The sequence below is a fragment of the Vigna angularis genome, chromosome 1, assembly GCF_016808095.1.
Source record: "Vigna angularis cultivar LongXiaoDou No.4 chromosome 1, ASM1680809v1, whole genome shotgun sequence".
In the NCBI taxonomy this organism is placed as follows: domain Eukaryota; kingdom Viridiplantae; phylum Streptophyta; class Magnoliopsida; order Fabales; family Fabaceae; genus Vigna; species Vigna angularis.
In genome coordinates, this window is record NC_068970.1 from 23,299,763 (window position 1) to 23,318,019 (window position 18,257).

Below are 18,257 nucleotides of genomic sequence, written 5' to 3' on the forward strand. Positions count from 1 at the left end.
TGAAAAAAAAATCAATTTCCAAAGACAAATAAACATTGAATTTGATTAATAATCTTATATCAACTCCTTTAAATAAAATAAAACTTACCCCCAAATAATCTATCAGCAACATATGAAACACCAAACAAAAATAAAATGAGAATGATATTTTACATCACTATGACACAACAGAATACGACTTTTTTTATTCTAATGACACATATGATCCAAAATTACCTAAACATATTGTGCCAAATATTTATATAAATAATACAAGTTTCTTTTTTCATGTTAGAATTTAGTTCCTTGAAAATTGAATTCTCAAGTGTGATTGAAAAGAAACTAGTAAAAAAATAAATAGAATTTGATTCCTTAAAATTGAATTATGAACTGATTTTTTTTTTGTTTTCATTTAAAAATAAAGGAAAACATTTTTTGAAATAAAAATTATTAAAAAATAAGCATAATTTTACTACTTAAAAAATAAACGGTAGCATATGTGTAAATATTTTGGAATAGTATCCTCTTTAAGTAATTTTTGTGTCCATGTGTATTATTTGGGTGAAAAAATCACACAATAGAGTCCGAGTTGCTTAAGCTAAACTAAAAACAACTCCAAGTTAGATAGTCCTAGAACCACTTTGACTTGGAACGTTGACCATGCTGCCCTGGGATTTATTCTCCGGTGTAAGCATCTTCATAGATATTTTCCGCACATAATCAGACTGAAATAAGAGAATATCACATTAAATCATCAATCTTTCAAATGGAATGTAATTGTAAACATAATCACAAAATGATAAATATATAATCAAATACGTACCTGGCTTGTTGCAGCAGTAAAAATCTTCTCTTCAAACCTTTGAGCAATACACTGAAGTTCATGCAATCCTTCTTGACTAGAATAAGGAACATGTCTTTTTAACATGTCCATTCTATAGAAAATAAAGAAAAGGGATATAATAACTAAATAATACAAGTGATAGAAAACTTATGGTCAATAGACAATCCTGAAATGTTATAAGCTTGTTAAAATGTAAAAAAGACCTTATTAAAATCATACATATGTGCAGAACAAAAAACAAATATAGTATAATGGATATCAGAAATGAAGTGGGAGTTGTTTTGATAATTTGGATACTCTCCTCTCTAAGTACAAATCTGATGATTGAATGACTGGAAATAAAGAAAAGAATAAGAATACATGATTCCAAGAGTTACTAGGAGCATAACAAGAGAGAATACTTTCACTCATAAAAATAGTTCTTCATTTTTTTTTATTTTATACTTCTTGGACTTGTAAAACGTTAGTATCCATGTCCTTTATTTTTTTGTAATATCATGGTGCAAATAGTAATCCTAGTTTAGATTGAAACTGGGTCTAAATTAAAATTTCAATCATGTCTATAGAGTAGCATCAAGTTCGGCCAAGAGAAGGAGAAACAAGACAATTATACAAGCATGAGAAGTCTAAAAACATAAAAAGTATGACAATAATCTTGGCCATTGATCTAGATCGAGAAGTTTTAAAATAATTTTTTTAATTTTTCTCTCATTTTTCTGCAGTATTTTCGGCCAAGACTAGCATGAATGGCTAAATATAGTCAAGTTTCCTTTCTTTGTAAATGACTTTTGAAATATATGAAAAACTGAGAATTTGAAGCAAACACTTGTGAGAAAATATGTATAAGGTGGAAATTCAATGATACAATTCAGTGATTTTCAAAGGGGATAAGGCAGTGAATAGCAAGAAACATTTGACCATAGGATAGAGAAAGGATCATTTTGGGTGCACTCTGATGATGATCCCATGATTGTGCATGGTAAATCACAATATCAGACTGATCTCACCCTCAATAAGTTCAGCTTGTCCAGGACCCTGGACATGTAAAATGATACCATCTTACAAGGTGCAGATGATTTTAACAAAATTATCCCACTAACACATCAATTAGCATGTGTAATGCTGATATGCTAAACCTCATCCCTACACTTTTATCATGACATTAAAAACAATGAAGCTATTTTCCATTAAATATTATTTTTAAACAAAATTTGAAAACATGTTTACACAATATAACGCTGCCTGTCAATGTTCTTTCATATACATTCATTTATCATTTGAAAAGAGTCCTCATGAAAATGTTGGCAATTTACGGAATCATTGATTTATTTCTGTTGAGGAATAAAAAGAAAAAAAAAATTATAAATGATACACAATATTAAAACTGAATCTTACATCATGTTGAACTTTATTTGGCGTGTCTCTGGATGCAGTCCATCTCTCCAATGACTAATGGTTTCAGTACCTTGATTAGGTCTCCCGTTATCGTTATCCATCTAAACACCAACACCAGACTATTCTTGTCAAATCGGATTCCCAAAAAAGGTGCAAAAGATAAATATAAATGTATGAAATATTAGGAAAAGAAGATCAAATATTTGTTTCCTCAATGGACGAAGGACATAGGCTTATACGACTTATAATGTCAATCCAACATGTTTAAACCTATAATGCATGCAAAAACATAGGCCCATACGACTTATAATGTCAATCCAACATCTTTAAACCTATAATGCATGCAAAAACATTAATTTTATAACGAATACAAATATGGATGGTATAGTAATTAATAGTAAAAGCCAATAACAACATAATTCCAATTTTACATAGAGTATTTCCTCATTTTAATTCATTGTTCACCACCTTTGGTGATGGTATCCATATCTGATTGCCTTCAAAGAATGATTCAAAGGAAACACGCCCTCTTTTCACTCGCTCTTTCAATTAAACCGTTATAATAAGGAGAGATGATTAATCCAACATTAGAAAACGGACCTGATGTTGGTGGCGCTTTAGGGATATTTTTGGCGATGGCGTGGGCACTATTACACTTTGCGTGTCTGATTGCTGAGCTTCAACTTTAATGTAGGTGACTGCAAATGGAGGCAAAATAATTATACGTACCAAGTCTTCTGACATCCAGTAACATATGTAACACCAAAACAAAAATAAAATGATAATGACACGAGATCTTTTAACTTAAATAGCATACATGAATCAAAAATTTTCTTGAATAAAATATTGTTGAATATTTATACAGATAATACAAGTCTTTTATATTTTCAGATTAGAATTTAGTTTCTTGAAAGCTGAATTCTGACGTGATTGAAAAAATATAAAAATTAAATTCTGAACTGGACTTCTACTTTTTTCTTTTTCATTTTAAAAAAGGAGGAATAATTTTTTGAAAAAGAAAATATTGTTTAGAATAGTATGCTCCTTAAGTAATTTTTGCATCCATGTGTTTTATGTGGGTAAAAAGATCACAATCCAGTCTTAATAACATAATCTGAACTAGAACCAACTTCGAGTTATATACTTTCAGAACCACCTTGATTTGGTGGGTTGGCCTTGGTGCACTGACATCCAGTGTCTATCGAATGCATCTTTGAAGAAATTTTAAGTAGATAATCAGGCTGAAATAAAGGAATATCACATTAAACCATCAACCTTTCATATTGAATGTGTTTGTAAACAGAATCACAAATTTGTAAATCTAAAATCAAATATTTACCCAGCTTGTTGCAGCATTAAAAATCTTCTCTTCAAACTTTTGAGCAATCATATGAAGTTCTGGCAATACATCTTGACCAGAATCAGGAAGATGTCTTTTTAACGACTCAACCCTATAGAAAATGAAGAAAAACAATGTAATAACAAAATAATACAAATTATAGAAAACACAAGGTTAATAAACAATCCTAAAATGTTATAAGCTCGTTAAAGTGTTAGAAGACTTTATTGAAATCATAGACATATCATATATAGTAGAATTGATATCTAAAGTAGCAGGGATTGGTTTTATAGCTTTGATAGTCTCTCCGTACAAATATGATGATTGAATGATTGAAAATGAATAAAAAGAACAAGAATACATAGTTCCAAGGAGAGTTACAAGGAACATAGCAAGAGAAAATACTTTTGCTCATTAAAATAGTTCTTCGTTTTCTTTATTTTATACTTCCTAGACTTGTAAAGTGTAGTATCCATGTCCTCTAATTTCTTTGTAATATCAATGTTCAAATAGTAATTGTAGTTTAGATTGTAACTGAGCCTAAATTTAAAGTTTCAATCATGTCCTAAAAGTAATTCTCATCCATGAGTTTCTCTTGATTTCTAGGAGTACAAGTGATTATTATTCCTTGATGTTTATATTGAAGATGACGGCATAACTTCAAATTCATATAGCAGGCCTTGCTTCTTCCACCATTTAAGTATTCTCCACTTTTTCGGTTCAATTATAATCTAATCATTTTCCATTCATAGTTATGTTCTTGTTATTCTATTAGGCTAGATTGAATTTTATATTGTCTTTGTATTGACATCTAGATCCTACACTTGTTCCTATTCTTATGATTAGAATCATTGATCAAGTCTCTCAAGAATTGACTTCAAGTTTTAAGGCAAGGATAAATTCAACTCCAATAGTTATCTTGCTTCATATGAATTTAAGCTTCCTTTGCATATATACCTCTATCAGAAACATGAGAGAAAATTGTTTCTAACAGTACTATAGTTTTCCACTAAATATCCATCTTCCACACATTCCCTATGAAGAGAAAATATGTATATGCAAAGACAAACATGTTCCTCTGTGAAAACGATGGCAACCGCCAACCGAACACACCAAATGAGAATAATGATAGCACATGAAAAATAATAACACAACATGGAAAAATTAAACTGAGCCCTGCTCCTCCTTTGAGACATCTAAAATGAATAAACAAGTGCCTTATATTCTACAGATACACCCATGATAGCAAAAGTTTATTCTAACAGATTGTGCAATAACAAAAAATAATTGAAAAACTTTGAAGTTGTATTTGTCGGTGATATAGTGTTCAACACCCAAGTATGACTATATCCTACTCCAAGGTTGTTAAAGTCGCAATACTACCTAGGAACAAGAGATATAGAAAATCAGTAACTTGAATCATAAGATCCTAAGTTTTGATCTAATAATTATTATAAATAACACATATGCATAAAGCAAACAGATAAAGAAAATAAGCTCATCTCATTAAAAAACTTAAATTGAAAATTCACAATGATAGATTTTTCAAAAACTAGAGAGAGAAATTAAAATTCGTAACAAGATAGAAACAATTCATTAAAATTAATAATAGAATTGATAATAGAATTAAATTCAATAACAAGTCAAACAGATAATTTTAGAACAAATCTGAAAAATAAAAGGGTGATTAAAAAATTTATTTAGCAGTCCAACCACTGAGAGAAGCTAAAGCATAGAATTAAAAGATAGAGTGGGATGAGATGCGAGGGACAGACCAAGGTTCAGTAGCAGAGACACAACCTAATGCTAGGTAACAGTGGTTGGCCAAGAAAAAATGAAAATACAGAAATTGGGATAATGGGTAACAGGAGCAACTACAGTGCAATAACCAGCAATGGTAGCAATGACGTACAATAAAAGTAGCTTCACAAGGTGGAGCTTCAGCGCTTGCATATATGAACTCTATAGAAAACATAAGAGAAAAACTCTACTAATAGTACTATAGTTTTCCATTAAATATCCATCTGCCACACATTCTCTATGAGGAGAAAATATGTATACGGAGGAGCTTTGGCCGTTGCACAGAGAGATCAGACAATACAATTGAGTGATTTTAAAGGGATAAGGCAGTGAATGGCAAGGAGCATTTGACAGTAGGAGAGAAAGAGGATCATTTTGGGTGCACTCTGATGATGATCCCATGATTGAGCATGGTAAGATCAGCTTGTCCAGAACCGTGAACTTGTAAAATGATACGATCTTATAAGGTGCAGATGACTTTAACAAAATTGTCCCACTAATTCATTGATTGGCGTGTGCAATGCCGACACGCTAAACCTCATCCCTACACTTTTATCATGACATTAAAAGCAATGAAACAATTTTTCATTAAATATTAGTTTTAAACTAAATTTAAAAATATGTTTACACAATATGACGCTGCTATCAATGTTCTTTAATATACATTTGTTTATTAATTGAAAAGAAGACCAGAAGAGTCCTCAGGACAATGTTGGAAATCTATGAAATCATTCATTAACTTCTTTTGAGAAAAAAAAAAGTAAAAAATTCCAACTGATAGACATTATTAAAACTGAATCTTACATCTTGTTGATGTTCATTTGGCGTATCTCTGGATGCAGTCCATCTCTCCAATGACTATTGCCTTCAGTACCTTGATTAGGTCTCCCATTATCGTTATTCATCTAATTTTTATAAACGGAAACACCAACACCATACTATTATTGTCAAATAGGATTCCCAAAGAAGGTGCAAAAGATAAATATAAATGTATGAAATATTAGGAAAATAAGACCAAATATTTTTGTCCTCAATGGACAAAGTACAGAGGCTTATACGACTTATAATTTCCGAATTTGGCGACGGTGTCCTGTTCTGTTCCCTTCAAAGAATGATCCAAAGCGTGCCCTCTTTTCACTCGCTCTTTCGATTACCGTTATAATAAGGAAAGGAACAATTAATCCAGCATTAGAAAACGGACCTGATGGTGGTGGCGCTTTAGAGATTTTTTCGGCGATGGCATGGGCACTATTACACAATGCGTGTCTGACTGTTTAGCTTCAACTTTAATGTTGGTGAATGCAAATGGAGGCAAAAAGCATTTTAATTGTAAGCACTAAAGTCTTCTGACATCCAGTAACATATGTAACACCAAACAAAAATAAAATGATCATGACACTAGATCTTTTAACTTAAATAGCATACATGAATCAAAAAAATTCTTGAATAAAATATTGTTAAATATTTATACAGATAATACGCGTCCATGTGTATTTGGGTGAAAAAAATCACACAATACAATACAGTTCCAATAACTTAATCTCAACTAGAAACAACTCCTAGTTAACCACCTTGATTTGGTGGGTTGGCCCTGGTGCCTTGGGATTAGGCTCCATCTCACGTATTTTCGAAGATATTTTCAATAAATAATCAGGCTGAAATAAAAGAATATCACATCAAACCATCAACCTTTCGTATTGTATGTGTTCGGAAACATAATCACAAATTTGTAAATATAAAATCAAATGCATACCCAACTTGTTGAAGTAGTAAACATCTTCTCTTCAAACCTTTTAGCATATAAATGAAGTATATGCAATCCCTCTTCACCATAACCAGAATAATGTTTTTTTAACGAGTCCATTCTATAGAAAATGAAGAAAAGCAATTTTATAACTCGTTAAAGTGTAAGAAGACGATGATGATTGAATGATTGAAAATGAATAAAAAGAACAAGAATACATAGTTCCAAGGAGAGTTACAAGTCAAAAAGATAATTTTAGAACAACCACCGTGAGAGAAGCTGAAGCATAGAATTAAAAGATAGAAAAGAGTGGGATGAGATGAAAATGACAGGATCACTAAGCGAGAGAGACCAAGGTGCTAGGTAACATAGGCTGACCATGAAAAAATGTAAAGACAGAAATGGGGATGTTGGGTAACAGAGCAACCCCAGTGCAATAACCAGCAATGCTAACAACGACGAACAGTAACTTCACAAGGTGGAGCTTCAGCGATTTCATATATGAACTCTATTGAAAACAGGAGAAAAATTCTACTAATAGTACTATAGTTTTCCACTAAATATCCATCTGCCACACATTCTCTATGAGGAGATATTGGGGACAGGGCTTTTAACACACTGATAGAGAACAGATATATGCTGAGAAACAAGAAATTTCCTCATTAAAAAACACCAATACAGCTATACAGGAGTATTTATAGGTGTACCAAGTAATAAAAGAATTCTAAAAACAGAAACTGTATTTTTTGGATGACTAAACAACAGGAGAAAATAAGTATCATTTTGGGTGCACTCTGATGACGATCCCATGATTGAGCATGGTAAATCACAATAACACAGTGATCTCACCCGTTCGGCTTGTCCACGACCCTGGCAATTAGCATGTGCAATGCTGACACGCTAAACCTCATCCCTATACTTTCATTATGAAATTTAAAACCATCAAAGTCATGTTTTGTTATTAGTTTGGAGGAAAAACGAACAGATTTAATTATGTTTCTATACTATCAACCAGACATTTGAGCACATGTTTACACAGTATAAAGCTGCTTAATGTTCTTTCATATACATTCATTTTTCATTTATCATTTGAGAGTGTCACGGAAAAATTCATTTATCATCTGAGAGTCGTCACAGAAATGTTGGCATTCATCGGGAGCAAAAATAAAAAAATTACAAATGATATATATCAATGAGAAAGTAATAAAACTGAATCTTACATCTGGTTGAAAAATCTTTCGCGTGACTCTTGCGGCAGTCCATTTCTCCAATCCTTAGTATCCTTATTGGCTTCTTGGTTAGGTCTCCTATTATCGTTATCCATCTAATTTTTATAAACTGAGACACCACAGACTATTCTTGTCAAATAGGATTCGCAAAGGAAGGTGCAAAAGATGAAAATAAATGTACAAGATGCTATGAAGATAATCAAAGATAATCCATATAAATCAATGATTTTCACAAAGATAACCGTCCATCAAGAAATCATAAATTGTTTAGTCACCATAACACTTAAACAACAGGCAAATATTTTTCTTCCTCAAGGGACAAAAAACAGAGGTTCATACCACTTATAATGTCAATATACCATGTTCTAACCTATTTTTATTACATAATCATGCTTCAAATTTGGAGATGGTGTTCTGTTCTGATTTCCTTCAAAGATGTGAATAATGATTCAAACGAAACGCGCCCCTTTACACTCGCTCTTTCGATTAAACAGTTATAATAAGGAAAGAGGAATGATTAATCCTAAATTAAAAAACGAACCTGATGGTGACGACGATTTTGACAATTTTCCGGCGATCGCGTGGGCAGTGTCTTCTTTTAATAAATTTATTTGATGTTAGTTATTCTGTTTAATATTTTATTTTATTAGATAATATGAAAAACAATTATTAAATTTTTAATAAATTTTTTATTAATGTTTCTTATTTTATTTGCTATAAATTATGTACGTGTCATGTGAATTTTAAATGATAAAAATTAATTGAATATATTTTAATATTTGATAATAAGTTATTAAATAAATAAAAAAAAGAAACTGAAATTTGTAATGTATTTTAAAACCTTAAAATTGTAGATGAAATTAAATATTTGTATACAACGTAAAGTAATTTGAATACAAAACATTATATCTATTAATTTGTTTTTGGTAATATTAACGTGACATTATGAAAAAGGCCAACATAACATTAACGGTAATATTAACAGTTTATTGCTAAGTGATTATGTAACAACCATACTGATTAACATTTTCATGTGGAATATGAATCTGTCATGCCATCGACATTTTGTTTTTGGGTAAATTTTACATAATTTTTTATCCTTTTTAGAAAAACCACATTAAATTTCTCACTAAACTGTTGACCAGTTTTAGTCTCTCAACAAATTTTTTTTATAAGATTTATTCTTTTAACAATATTCATTTAATCAATTTTAGCATCTTAATTATTATTTGTTAAAATGAACACAAACCCGTCGTTTAACTTGTATATCATGAGTTAAGATGAAATCAAATTAAAAAAAATAATTTTTTTAACTCATAATGAAATGAAATATTATTTACTAATAAGTTTTAATATTATTTAAAATATTTTGACTCCTAAATAAATTCTCCTTTAGATATTTTTTTAATACCAATATTCTGCTTCTTTGTAATTATTATTTTACTGTTCATTTTCCATTTGTTTGAAGTAATTTATTGAAATGATGTTTACATGAATTTTCTAAATGACAAACTTTTTAAGACACGGAATCTAAACATATTGTCCAGGTTGATTCATTTTGTTCACGTATATTTATAATTAAATAATTTTTCATTCACTCTTTCTTGTTGGAATTTCAGGTCGAATTCATACTTTATAAAATGGGTACAAATCTCATTTTATAAGTCGATTTTAGTTTTATTGAATTGAATTAGACTCAAAGTTTACTTCTAACAATTGAATACATCTTGTTTCCAAAATATAATAAATTTATTTCTTACCATTATATTAAAATAAAATAAAAATATTAATAAATTTATAAAAACAATAATATACCACAAAAATAATTATAAAATAAATAATTTGTACAATTTTATGATAACTACTTTTTTATTAAATGTAATTCATTAAATTAAAAAATATTTATAAATCTAAAAATTAAAATAAAAAATATATATTAATAAAGATAACATTAACGTTAGAATAGAAAAAAAAAAGTTAAAAAGGAAAGAAAATATTAGCTATATATTATATCCAAAATCTTTTACTTGTTGGTGTGGATCAATTACCTCCTAAGGTGTGGTTTAATGTATTGTGTAATCTGTTAGCTAAGGTTCTTAAAAGATAAACCTTTTATTACTAGATGGTTTTCATTTGACATGGTGTAAAGTGTAAAGTGTTCTTCGTGAATTCAATGCAGTTGGATTAGTTGTTGCTATTATTTGATTGATTTTCTATTTTCTATTTTTTTTATTCTACCATTTCCTAATTCTTGTTCTTCTTATTTTTAAATTTCAAGTTCTTTAAATTTTTCCTGCACTTCTTTAAGTTTTGCACTTTCTGATTTTGCTTTGTGTCGTTTCCTGGTTTGCCATCTTAGGATTAATTTCTTATTTTCTATTAGGATGAATTGAATGGTCAAACTATGCATAGTAATGATTCTGTTCTGAGGCCAAGGAGCCTAAAGTGAGTCTGTTTCACCAAAATGTCTTCTTGAAGCATAATTTCATTCCATTCATCAGTTTAGGAATAAGTTTTTTAATTCAGAGACTGCATTGTTCTTTGTTTTCTTTTAGTAACATTAGTGTCTGATTCATGTTTACTTTCATAGAACCTCCTGTTTTGATCTCGTTACTATGGAATAGTGAAATCAGAATTAAATTTATTGGTTGATTTGGAGGGTTGAGTGGCAAAACTTGTAATTTTTATGGTTTTGGTTTAAAAATCGTAACTCCAAAGTGGGTCTGATTTTCCAAGAGGTATTCTTATGTCAGGTTCTTATTCAATACATCTATTGAATTCTGAATTATGTTTGTTTTAATCTTTACTTTAATTGTATTTGAATCTCATAGTTAGGTTTAGTGCTTAATCCATTTGTGTTTTAGATTAGATTTTTATCTTTTCTATACTTTTCTATATTGTTCTGTTCAACTGAAATGAATAGGATTAGGATTCATTTCCTGCATAAGCATGTTTACTATTATGTTCTGGTTCTGAGATGATCCCTAGTTAGTCAAGGTCTTACATGTTTATAATTGTTTCCTTTTTTGCATTAGGTAGAACATCAATACCAGATTAGTTAAGCACTGCATCGACATTTTACATGCATATCATAGTTTCATCTAAGTAGATTCATGCATTTTTAATTAGGTGTCCTTTTAATCTCTTTTCTTCTCCTTTCCTCACTTTATTTTGTTTTCTTTAACAAGTATTGGTTATACACATCAAAGCTTAACACGCACCAAAATCCGTGGATTTGATACATTTTTGACATTGTACTTCACTAGTGGGAAGTATTTTTGTAAAATCCTAGCGCAAAAGAGGCTTTTTATCACACATACATAACTTGTACCTACCTTATATATAATTCATACCTATACCATGCACAATTCACATACTTATATATAATCCATACATAACTCATACATAATTTATATATAAGTCATACATAACTCATGCATAATTTATATATAAGTCATACATAACTCATGCATATATCATACATAACATTTACATACCTCATACATAACACATACATAAGTCATATATAACACATACATAACTCACACATACCTCATACATACATATTGGTCATCTTATTCCTTTTTAATTGATGATTTCGTACCAATATTAACTTCTTGCAAATTACCTCATACATAACCATACTTATCTCATACATAACTCAGACTTATCTCACACACACACACACACACACACACACACACAAACACACACACACACACACACACACACACACACAAACATATATATCACCACCAAGAGATGAGAAAAGAATTAATTATATCGGTTGTGAAGAGATGAGATGTATATATTGTGAAAATGAGAAAGGAAAAATAATATAGTTGTCCAACCTGATGTTTCACCTTACCTAACCGTGCTTCTGCCTAATCATGCCTTTAATAATTTTCTCGTAATTCTTTAAATTTCTTAATAACAAATTAAACAAATAAGAGAGTAAGGAAGAGAGAAAATTGCACAAGTGATTCTTATACTGGTTCATATCACACAAATCCTACGTCTAGTTGATAATATCAAACGAGAATTAACGATTCACTATCACAAACCAACAAACTGTTACAATTACAAAGAAAATAACAAAGTTTAAGGTTAGAACATCTCTCTTGTTACCACAAGAGATGAAACTCACTTCTCCTGAAACATACAAGAGATGAACATCTCCTTTGAATGTTTCACAAAGGATGAACATCTCCTTTGAATCTTCACAAAGGATGCACTACTACAAAAAGGTACATAGATAGCGCTTTTTTTAATCATAGATAGCACTTATAAAGCGCTATCTATATGTGCGCTATCTATTGTCAGCCACCAATAGATAGCGCTTTGGTGGTTGACAAAAGATAGCGCTTGATTAAAAAAGCGCTATCTATTGGTCTAAATTTTTTTTAAAAAAAATAATTTTAAAATAAAATAAAAAATATTGATTCTATTACGTACAAACCCACACTATCTATTGGTTCTATTATATACCAAAAAATATAAAATATTGAGAAAAATATCATAAATGTCACAAAAAGAATGTTCATTAATATCATTAAGTTGTCTAGTACGTGTCATGACAATACATTACTTTATAAGATAATATATAGGTTTAATACATCATTTGGTCCCATTTTTCGGGGGTTTGGTTCAAAATGATCCCAACTTTGGAAAAAGTTCACTAAGGTCCCATATTTCATTAAAAACTGTTCAATATGGTCATTTTCGTAGACGCCGTTAAAATCATAACAGTGCAGTTGCTAGCGTGGTGAAACTTTAATGACCTGTTTACTTCGATGCTTATGTGGCTCTGTGAAGTCATTTTAATGTGTAAATATTTAAGAAAAAAATAAAATGAAGTAAAACAGGTTAAGTATGGCTTAAATTAAAAAACCCTTATCTGATTCTGTTGGGTTAAAGTAAAAAACGTCATTTCTGGGTTTTTCATTCTTGTGAAACTGGTCATTGCTGGTGATTCTACTGCTGATTCCTTCAAGGTGTAAGGGAACATCGTATGTAAGTGAGGTAAGTAGTCCTAATCTAAACCTAATTAGTTGATGTTCTTGTTGTGTTATTTGGGGGTTAGGGTTTAATTTGATTTTGTGTTAAATATAGGTATTTTCTTCGATTGACGATGATTTTGGGGGTATAAAAAGTTGTTGTTTACATATTTTCTGTTGAGTTGTTTTGTAATGTGTATTGTGTTTTAAATATGATTATAGTTGTCGGCTTTTGGATTGTGGAAGACAGTGTGCAAGATTATCGACTTTTGGTGTGCATAGTGGTCCCATTGTTGTTAGTTTAAGTAATTTTAGTGGTCCCCCTTTGCATTAGAGTTGTAGGGATTCAGATGTCTGGGGAAAGGTTTGAGATAGTGGTCCACCACGATGGGACCTTGATAACAGAATACCCCTTTAAGTATACAGGTGGAGAGATTGCTTACTGGGACGTTGATCCCGATAAATGGAGTTTTTTTGAAATACTAGGTGCACTAAAAGATTTGGGGTACCTTCAAGTGAAAGAGCTATATTACAACGTACAACATGTGTTACATCAACTGTATGATGATAAAGGAGTAATGAATATTATGAAGGTGACAAACTTTTTAGGGAAAGTTGACATGTATGTTGTACATGGCGTGAACCATGCAGAGGTTGTAGAAGATGATGTGAACCAAATTCATTTTCTTTCTAAAGCTGAAGCACCTGGTTCAAGTGGTGAAGGAAATATGGACGAGGTTCAAGTGCATAATGAGGTTGAAGTAGGGGTGTTGTTGTTGACTCAGGGTGGGTCGGTTAGTGAGGGTGAGTTGGTTAATGAGGGTGATTTGATAGGGACAGCTGGCAGATTGGAGGTGGAGGTGGATATAGATGGTGGAGTGGAGCTGGAACAAAGTGGTGGATGATGGAGTGCATGTGGAACAAAGTGGTGGAAAGGAGGTGGATGGTGGAGTGCAGGTGGAAGAAAATGTTGTACAGGAGGTGGATGGTGGAGTGCAGGTGGAAGAAAGTGTTGTGCAGGAGGTGGATGATGGAGTGCAGGTGGAAGAAAATGTTGTGCAGGAGGTGGATAGTGGAGTGCAGGTGGAAGATAATGTTGTGCACGAGGTGGATGGTGGAGTGCGGGAAGGAGTTGTAGTGGAAGTGAGGGTGGAGTGGACAATGAGGTTGAAGTTGAAGTAGACAGTGAGGATGAAGGACATATGGATCATCTTAGTGGTGATGAGTAAGTGGAGCAGGAAGAAGAAGTTGGTATTGGTTTGGAGGACAATGATGAAGAGTATAGGGCTGAAGTCAGTGGTAGGGGGTTGTCAGATGATGAATGACATTCTGATGTCTTAGTAACTCCAAAAAACAGTGGCAGTGAGAACGATAATGAAGATAGACCAAAGCCAGGTCCGTTTCAGACCTATGAGAAACAAAAGTCAATGACATATTATAAATGGGAAGTTGGGACATTATTTGCAGATAAGGATGACTTTATGGAGGCCATTAGAAGTTATGTTGTGCATACTGGGAGGGCTTTGAAGTTTATTAAAAATGATAAGCGTAGGGTGAGGGTTAGATGCATGGGTGGACAAGGTAAGTGTCCATGGACAACTTATTGTGGGTATTTGCCAACACGACAATTTTGGCAATTAAGGAAAATAAATGATACCCATAGTTGCAGCAGACAACTTAACATTAAAATTTTGAATACAAAGTGGCTAAGTCAAGAAATAGATAGGTCTTTACAAGACAATCCTAACTTAAAGGTCCAAGACATACGTAATAAAGCATTACGTAAATGGAATACTAAAGTTTCCATCTCCAAAGCACGAAGGACAAAGTTAATGGCAACAAATCAACTTAGTGGAGATTTTAAAGAACAGTATAGAAGAATATATGATTATGCACATGAATTGTTGAGGTCTAATCCTGGGTCAACAGTTAAGGTGAACGTTGACAGTGTTAATGGTGAGGCAGTTTTTAAAAGATTCTATGTTTGCTTGAAAGGTTGTAAGGACAACTTTGTCAGTTGAAGGCCAATTATATGTTTAGATGGATGTTTTTTAAAAGGGCAGTATAAGGGAGAGCTGCTCACTGCAATTGGAAGGGACCCAAATGACCAAATGTTTCCCCTTGCATATGTTGTAGTTGAAGTAGAGAACAAAGACACATGGGGTTGATTTTTGCAGCTATTGATAGAAGACCTTGGAGGAAGTGAAGTGTGTGATGGGTGCACGTGGATGTTTGACCAACACAAGGTACATTTATTCTTTACATTATTATATATATTTAACTCACTGTAAATGATGTATCAAACGTTCATTTATTTCATATGGACAAAGGTTGATGCCAGCTATACAGGAACTTTTGCCTAGGGCAGACCAAAGATTTTGCATGAGAAACCTCTACCCAAATTTTAGAAAGAGGTTTCCTGGTCAGATTTTGAGGAATCTGATGTGGAGGGTTGCCACTAGCACGTACCCCCAGGCATGGGAGAAGGAAATGCTGAAAATAAAAGAGGTCAACCTAGATGCATATAAATACCTGATAGCAATTCCCCCCAGGTACAATTTGTCAATAACAAGCACATTTCAAACAGTTTTGGTATGGTTTCTCATTTTCCACATTTATATTCATAACAAGCATTGGTCAAGGTCTCGATTCACAACACAAGCTGCATGTGATTCCCTTGACAACAATATTTTTGAAGCTTTCAACAGCGTTATTGTGCTTGCCAGAGGAAAACCAATTATCATAATGCTGGAGGAGATAAGACTTTATCTAATGAAACGTTGGGCCACCAACATAACCAAGGTCGCATCTATGGATTTCAATATCTGTCCAAAGATAAAGAACAAACTTATGAAGGAATCAAATTTGTGTAGATATTGGATCCCAAGTTAAAACTGTTATTTATATTTTATCCAATATGATTTAGGATTTATGTTGATGGTTTGGACAAAAGTTGAATGGTCTGGACGAAATTTTATTTGAACGATTTTATCTAATGATTTAGGAATTATGTTGATGGTCTGGACGAAATTTTATTTGAATGTGCTTTGTTTTTGTCAGCTAGTCTGGACGAAAGTTGTTTGAGGTTAGACACACTGCAGTTATGGCAAACAAGTTCATAATGGACCTTGAGAGTCAACACTGTAGCTGCAGGAAGTGGATGATAAGTGGCATCCTGTGTTGTCATGCAATTGTCGCAATGAACTACTCAAATGAAGACCCAAAAAATTTTATACCATCTTGGTTCACAAGATCCACATATGAAGAGACATATGCCTCTATGATTTATCCAGTTAATGGGCAGTTGCTATGGGAAAGAACAAGCTATCATGATGTCCTGCCACCAATTACTCGAAAGTTGCCTGGGAGGCCAAAGAAAAAGAGAAAGTTGGAGACGTGGGAGTTAGCAAAGAATGCCACCCAAATGAGTGTTGGTGGCCATAGAAAGAAATACACCATCTGTCATCAACTGGGACATAATAGAAATAAGTGCCCCTTACATCTAGACATCACACAACCAACTGAACAACAACCTACTCAGGAGTCCATTCCACATTCAACTCCACAGCCACCCCAACCTACTCAGGAATCCATTCCCAATTCAACTCCACCAATCATAAGGAAAAAATTAGATATCAGAAGAAAAGTTTAGATGTCAATTACAAAGACTTTAGATGTATTTTGAAGTTATACAAAACACCAGAATTATGTACTATTTTGATGAAGTATTGAACTTATGTACTTTGATTGTCAAGTAATCAAGTTTTATAATGTACTTTCTAGTTGCACTATGTTACATGTGTTATTATGTACTTTTGTTAGTTCATTATGTGCTTGTGTCAGTATATTATGGCAGATATGTTACATGTGTTGATGTCCATTTTGAACCAAAAGTATATCAATTTAAATTCAAAAGGGGACCACTTTGGACATTTTAAAATGAAAAGGGATACTAAATTTAACATTTCACATGAACACCTTCACATTACATTAACCTTCACGCTCACATTACATGAACAAAAACATTCACTTATACTTCAACGTAAACATTGAGCTTCACATACATCAACATAAATACTGACCTAGACCTGAATGTAAACCTACAAAGATCAACCTAAACAGAACCACATTGTGACAATGTTCACCGCAATAACAACACACATAACTCCAACTAACAATTTTATCATTTTCTGCAACTTTTGGACTAAAATTTCCAGATCAGATATCCTCCTCCTTTTTCTGACAATGTCACCATCTCTTTCGTCATTTTTTTCTTCATTACACCACTTGAAAAAGTTACAGTACATCCCTCTTGAAGATCCACCCTGTTATGTACCAAATAAGCCACCAAAATTGGTTCTAATTCATCAATCTATTAATAAATTAATTTCAAATAAAGTGAAGAGGGTTTTCAAAAAATCTTGTAATGACGACATCCCCAAAATTGTCTGCCAACATTCTGTGAAGTTTTCGCCACTTTACTCAGCATAATCACCACATTTGCAACGAGGGATTACCCCACATCCCCTCCAAACACTATCATTTAAGGATTGCGAATTTCTTTCCCATCCTATTTTGGAACAAGAAGAACACTCTTGGGAAGAAGTCATTTCTATCTACCCTAGGGAAGAACACTATGCTGAAAAAAGGGAACCCTAACCACCCCTTTGGACGAACCCTAACCACCCCTTTTAATACATACAATAACATCAACTTTACCTATTTCCACCAACTCACTGAACTGCAACGTGCCACGTAATCATCAAACCTCACACATCATTCAGGTTAGGCCACGGTGGCATTGGCACCGTTAGGTTTTTAACGGTGTGAGCGAAAAGGGCACTAATGAACATTTTTTAACAAATTATGGGACCTTTCTGAACTTTTTTAAAAGATAGGATCATTTTGAACCAAACCCAAAAAAGATGGG

At 32.3% G+C, this 18,257-nt stretch overlaps 1 protein-coding gene across 1 annotated transcript; it reads right to left on the reverse strand.

The window, feature by feature from the left end:
- Nucleotides 1-473: 473 nt before the first annotated feature.
- Nucleotides 474-8,925, reverse strand: LOC108324972 (uncharacterized). Its single transcript, XM_052872043.1, has 10 exons — nt 8,872-8,925; nt 8,322-8,439; nt 6,559-6,641; nt 6,162-6,262; nt 3,558-3,669; nt 3,363-3,459; nt 2,819-2,916; nt 2,219-2,319; nt 803-914; nt 474-704 (listed from the first exon to the last, which is right to left on the reverse strand). Exons 2-10 carry the CDS (start codon nt 8,362-8,364, stop codon nt 600-602), a joined length of 852 nt encoding a protein of 283 aa, XP_052728003.1. The 5' UTR covers nt 8,365-8,439; nt 8,872-8,925; the 3' UTR covers nt 474-599.
- Nucleotides 8,926-18,257: the final 9,332 nt, after the last annotated feature.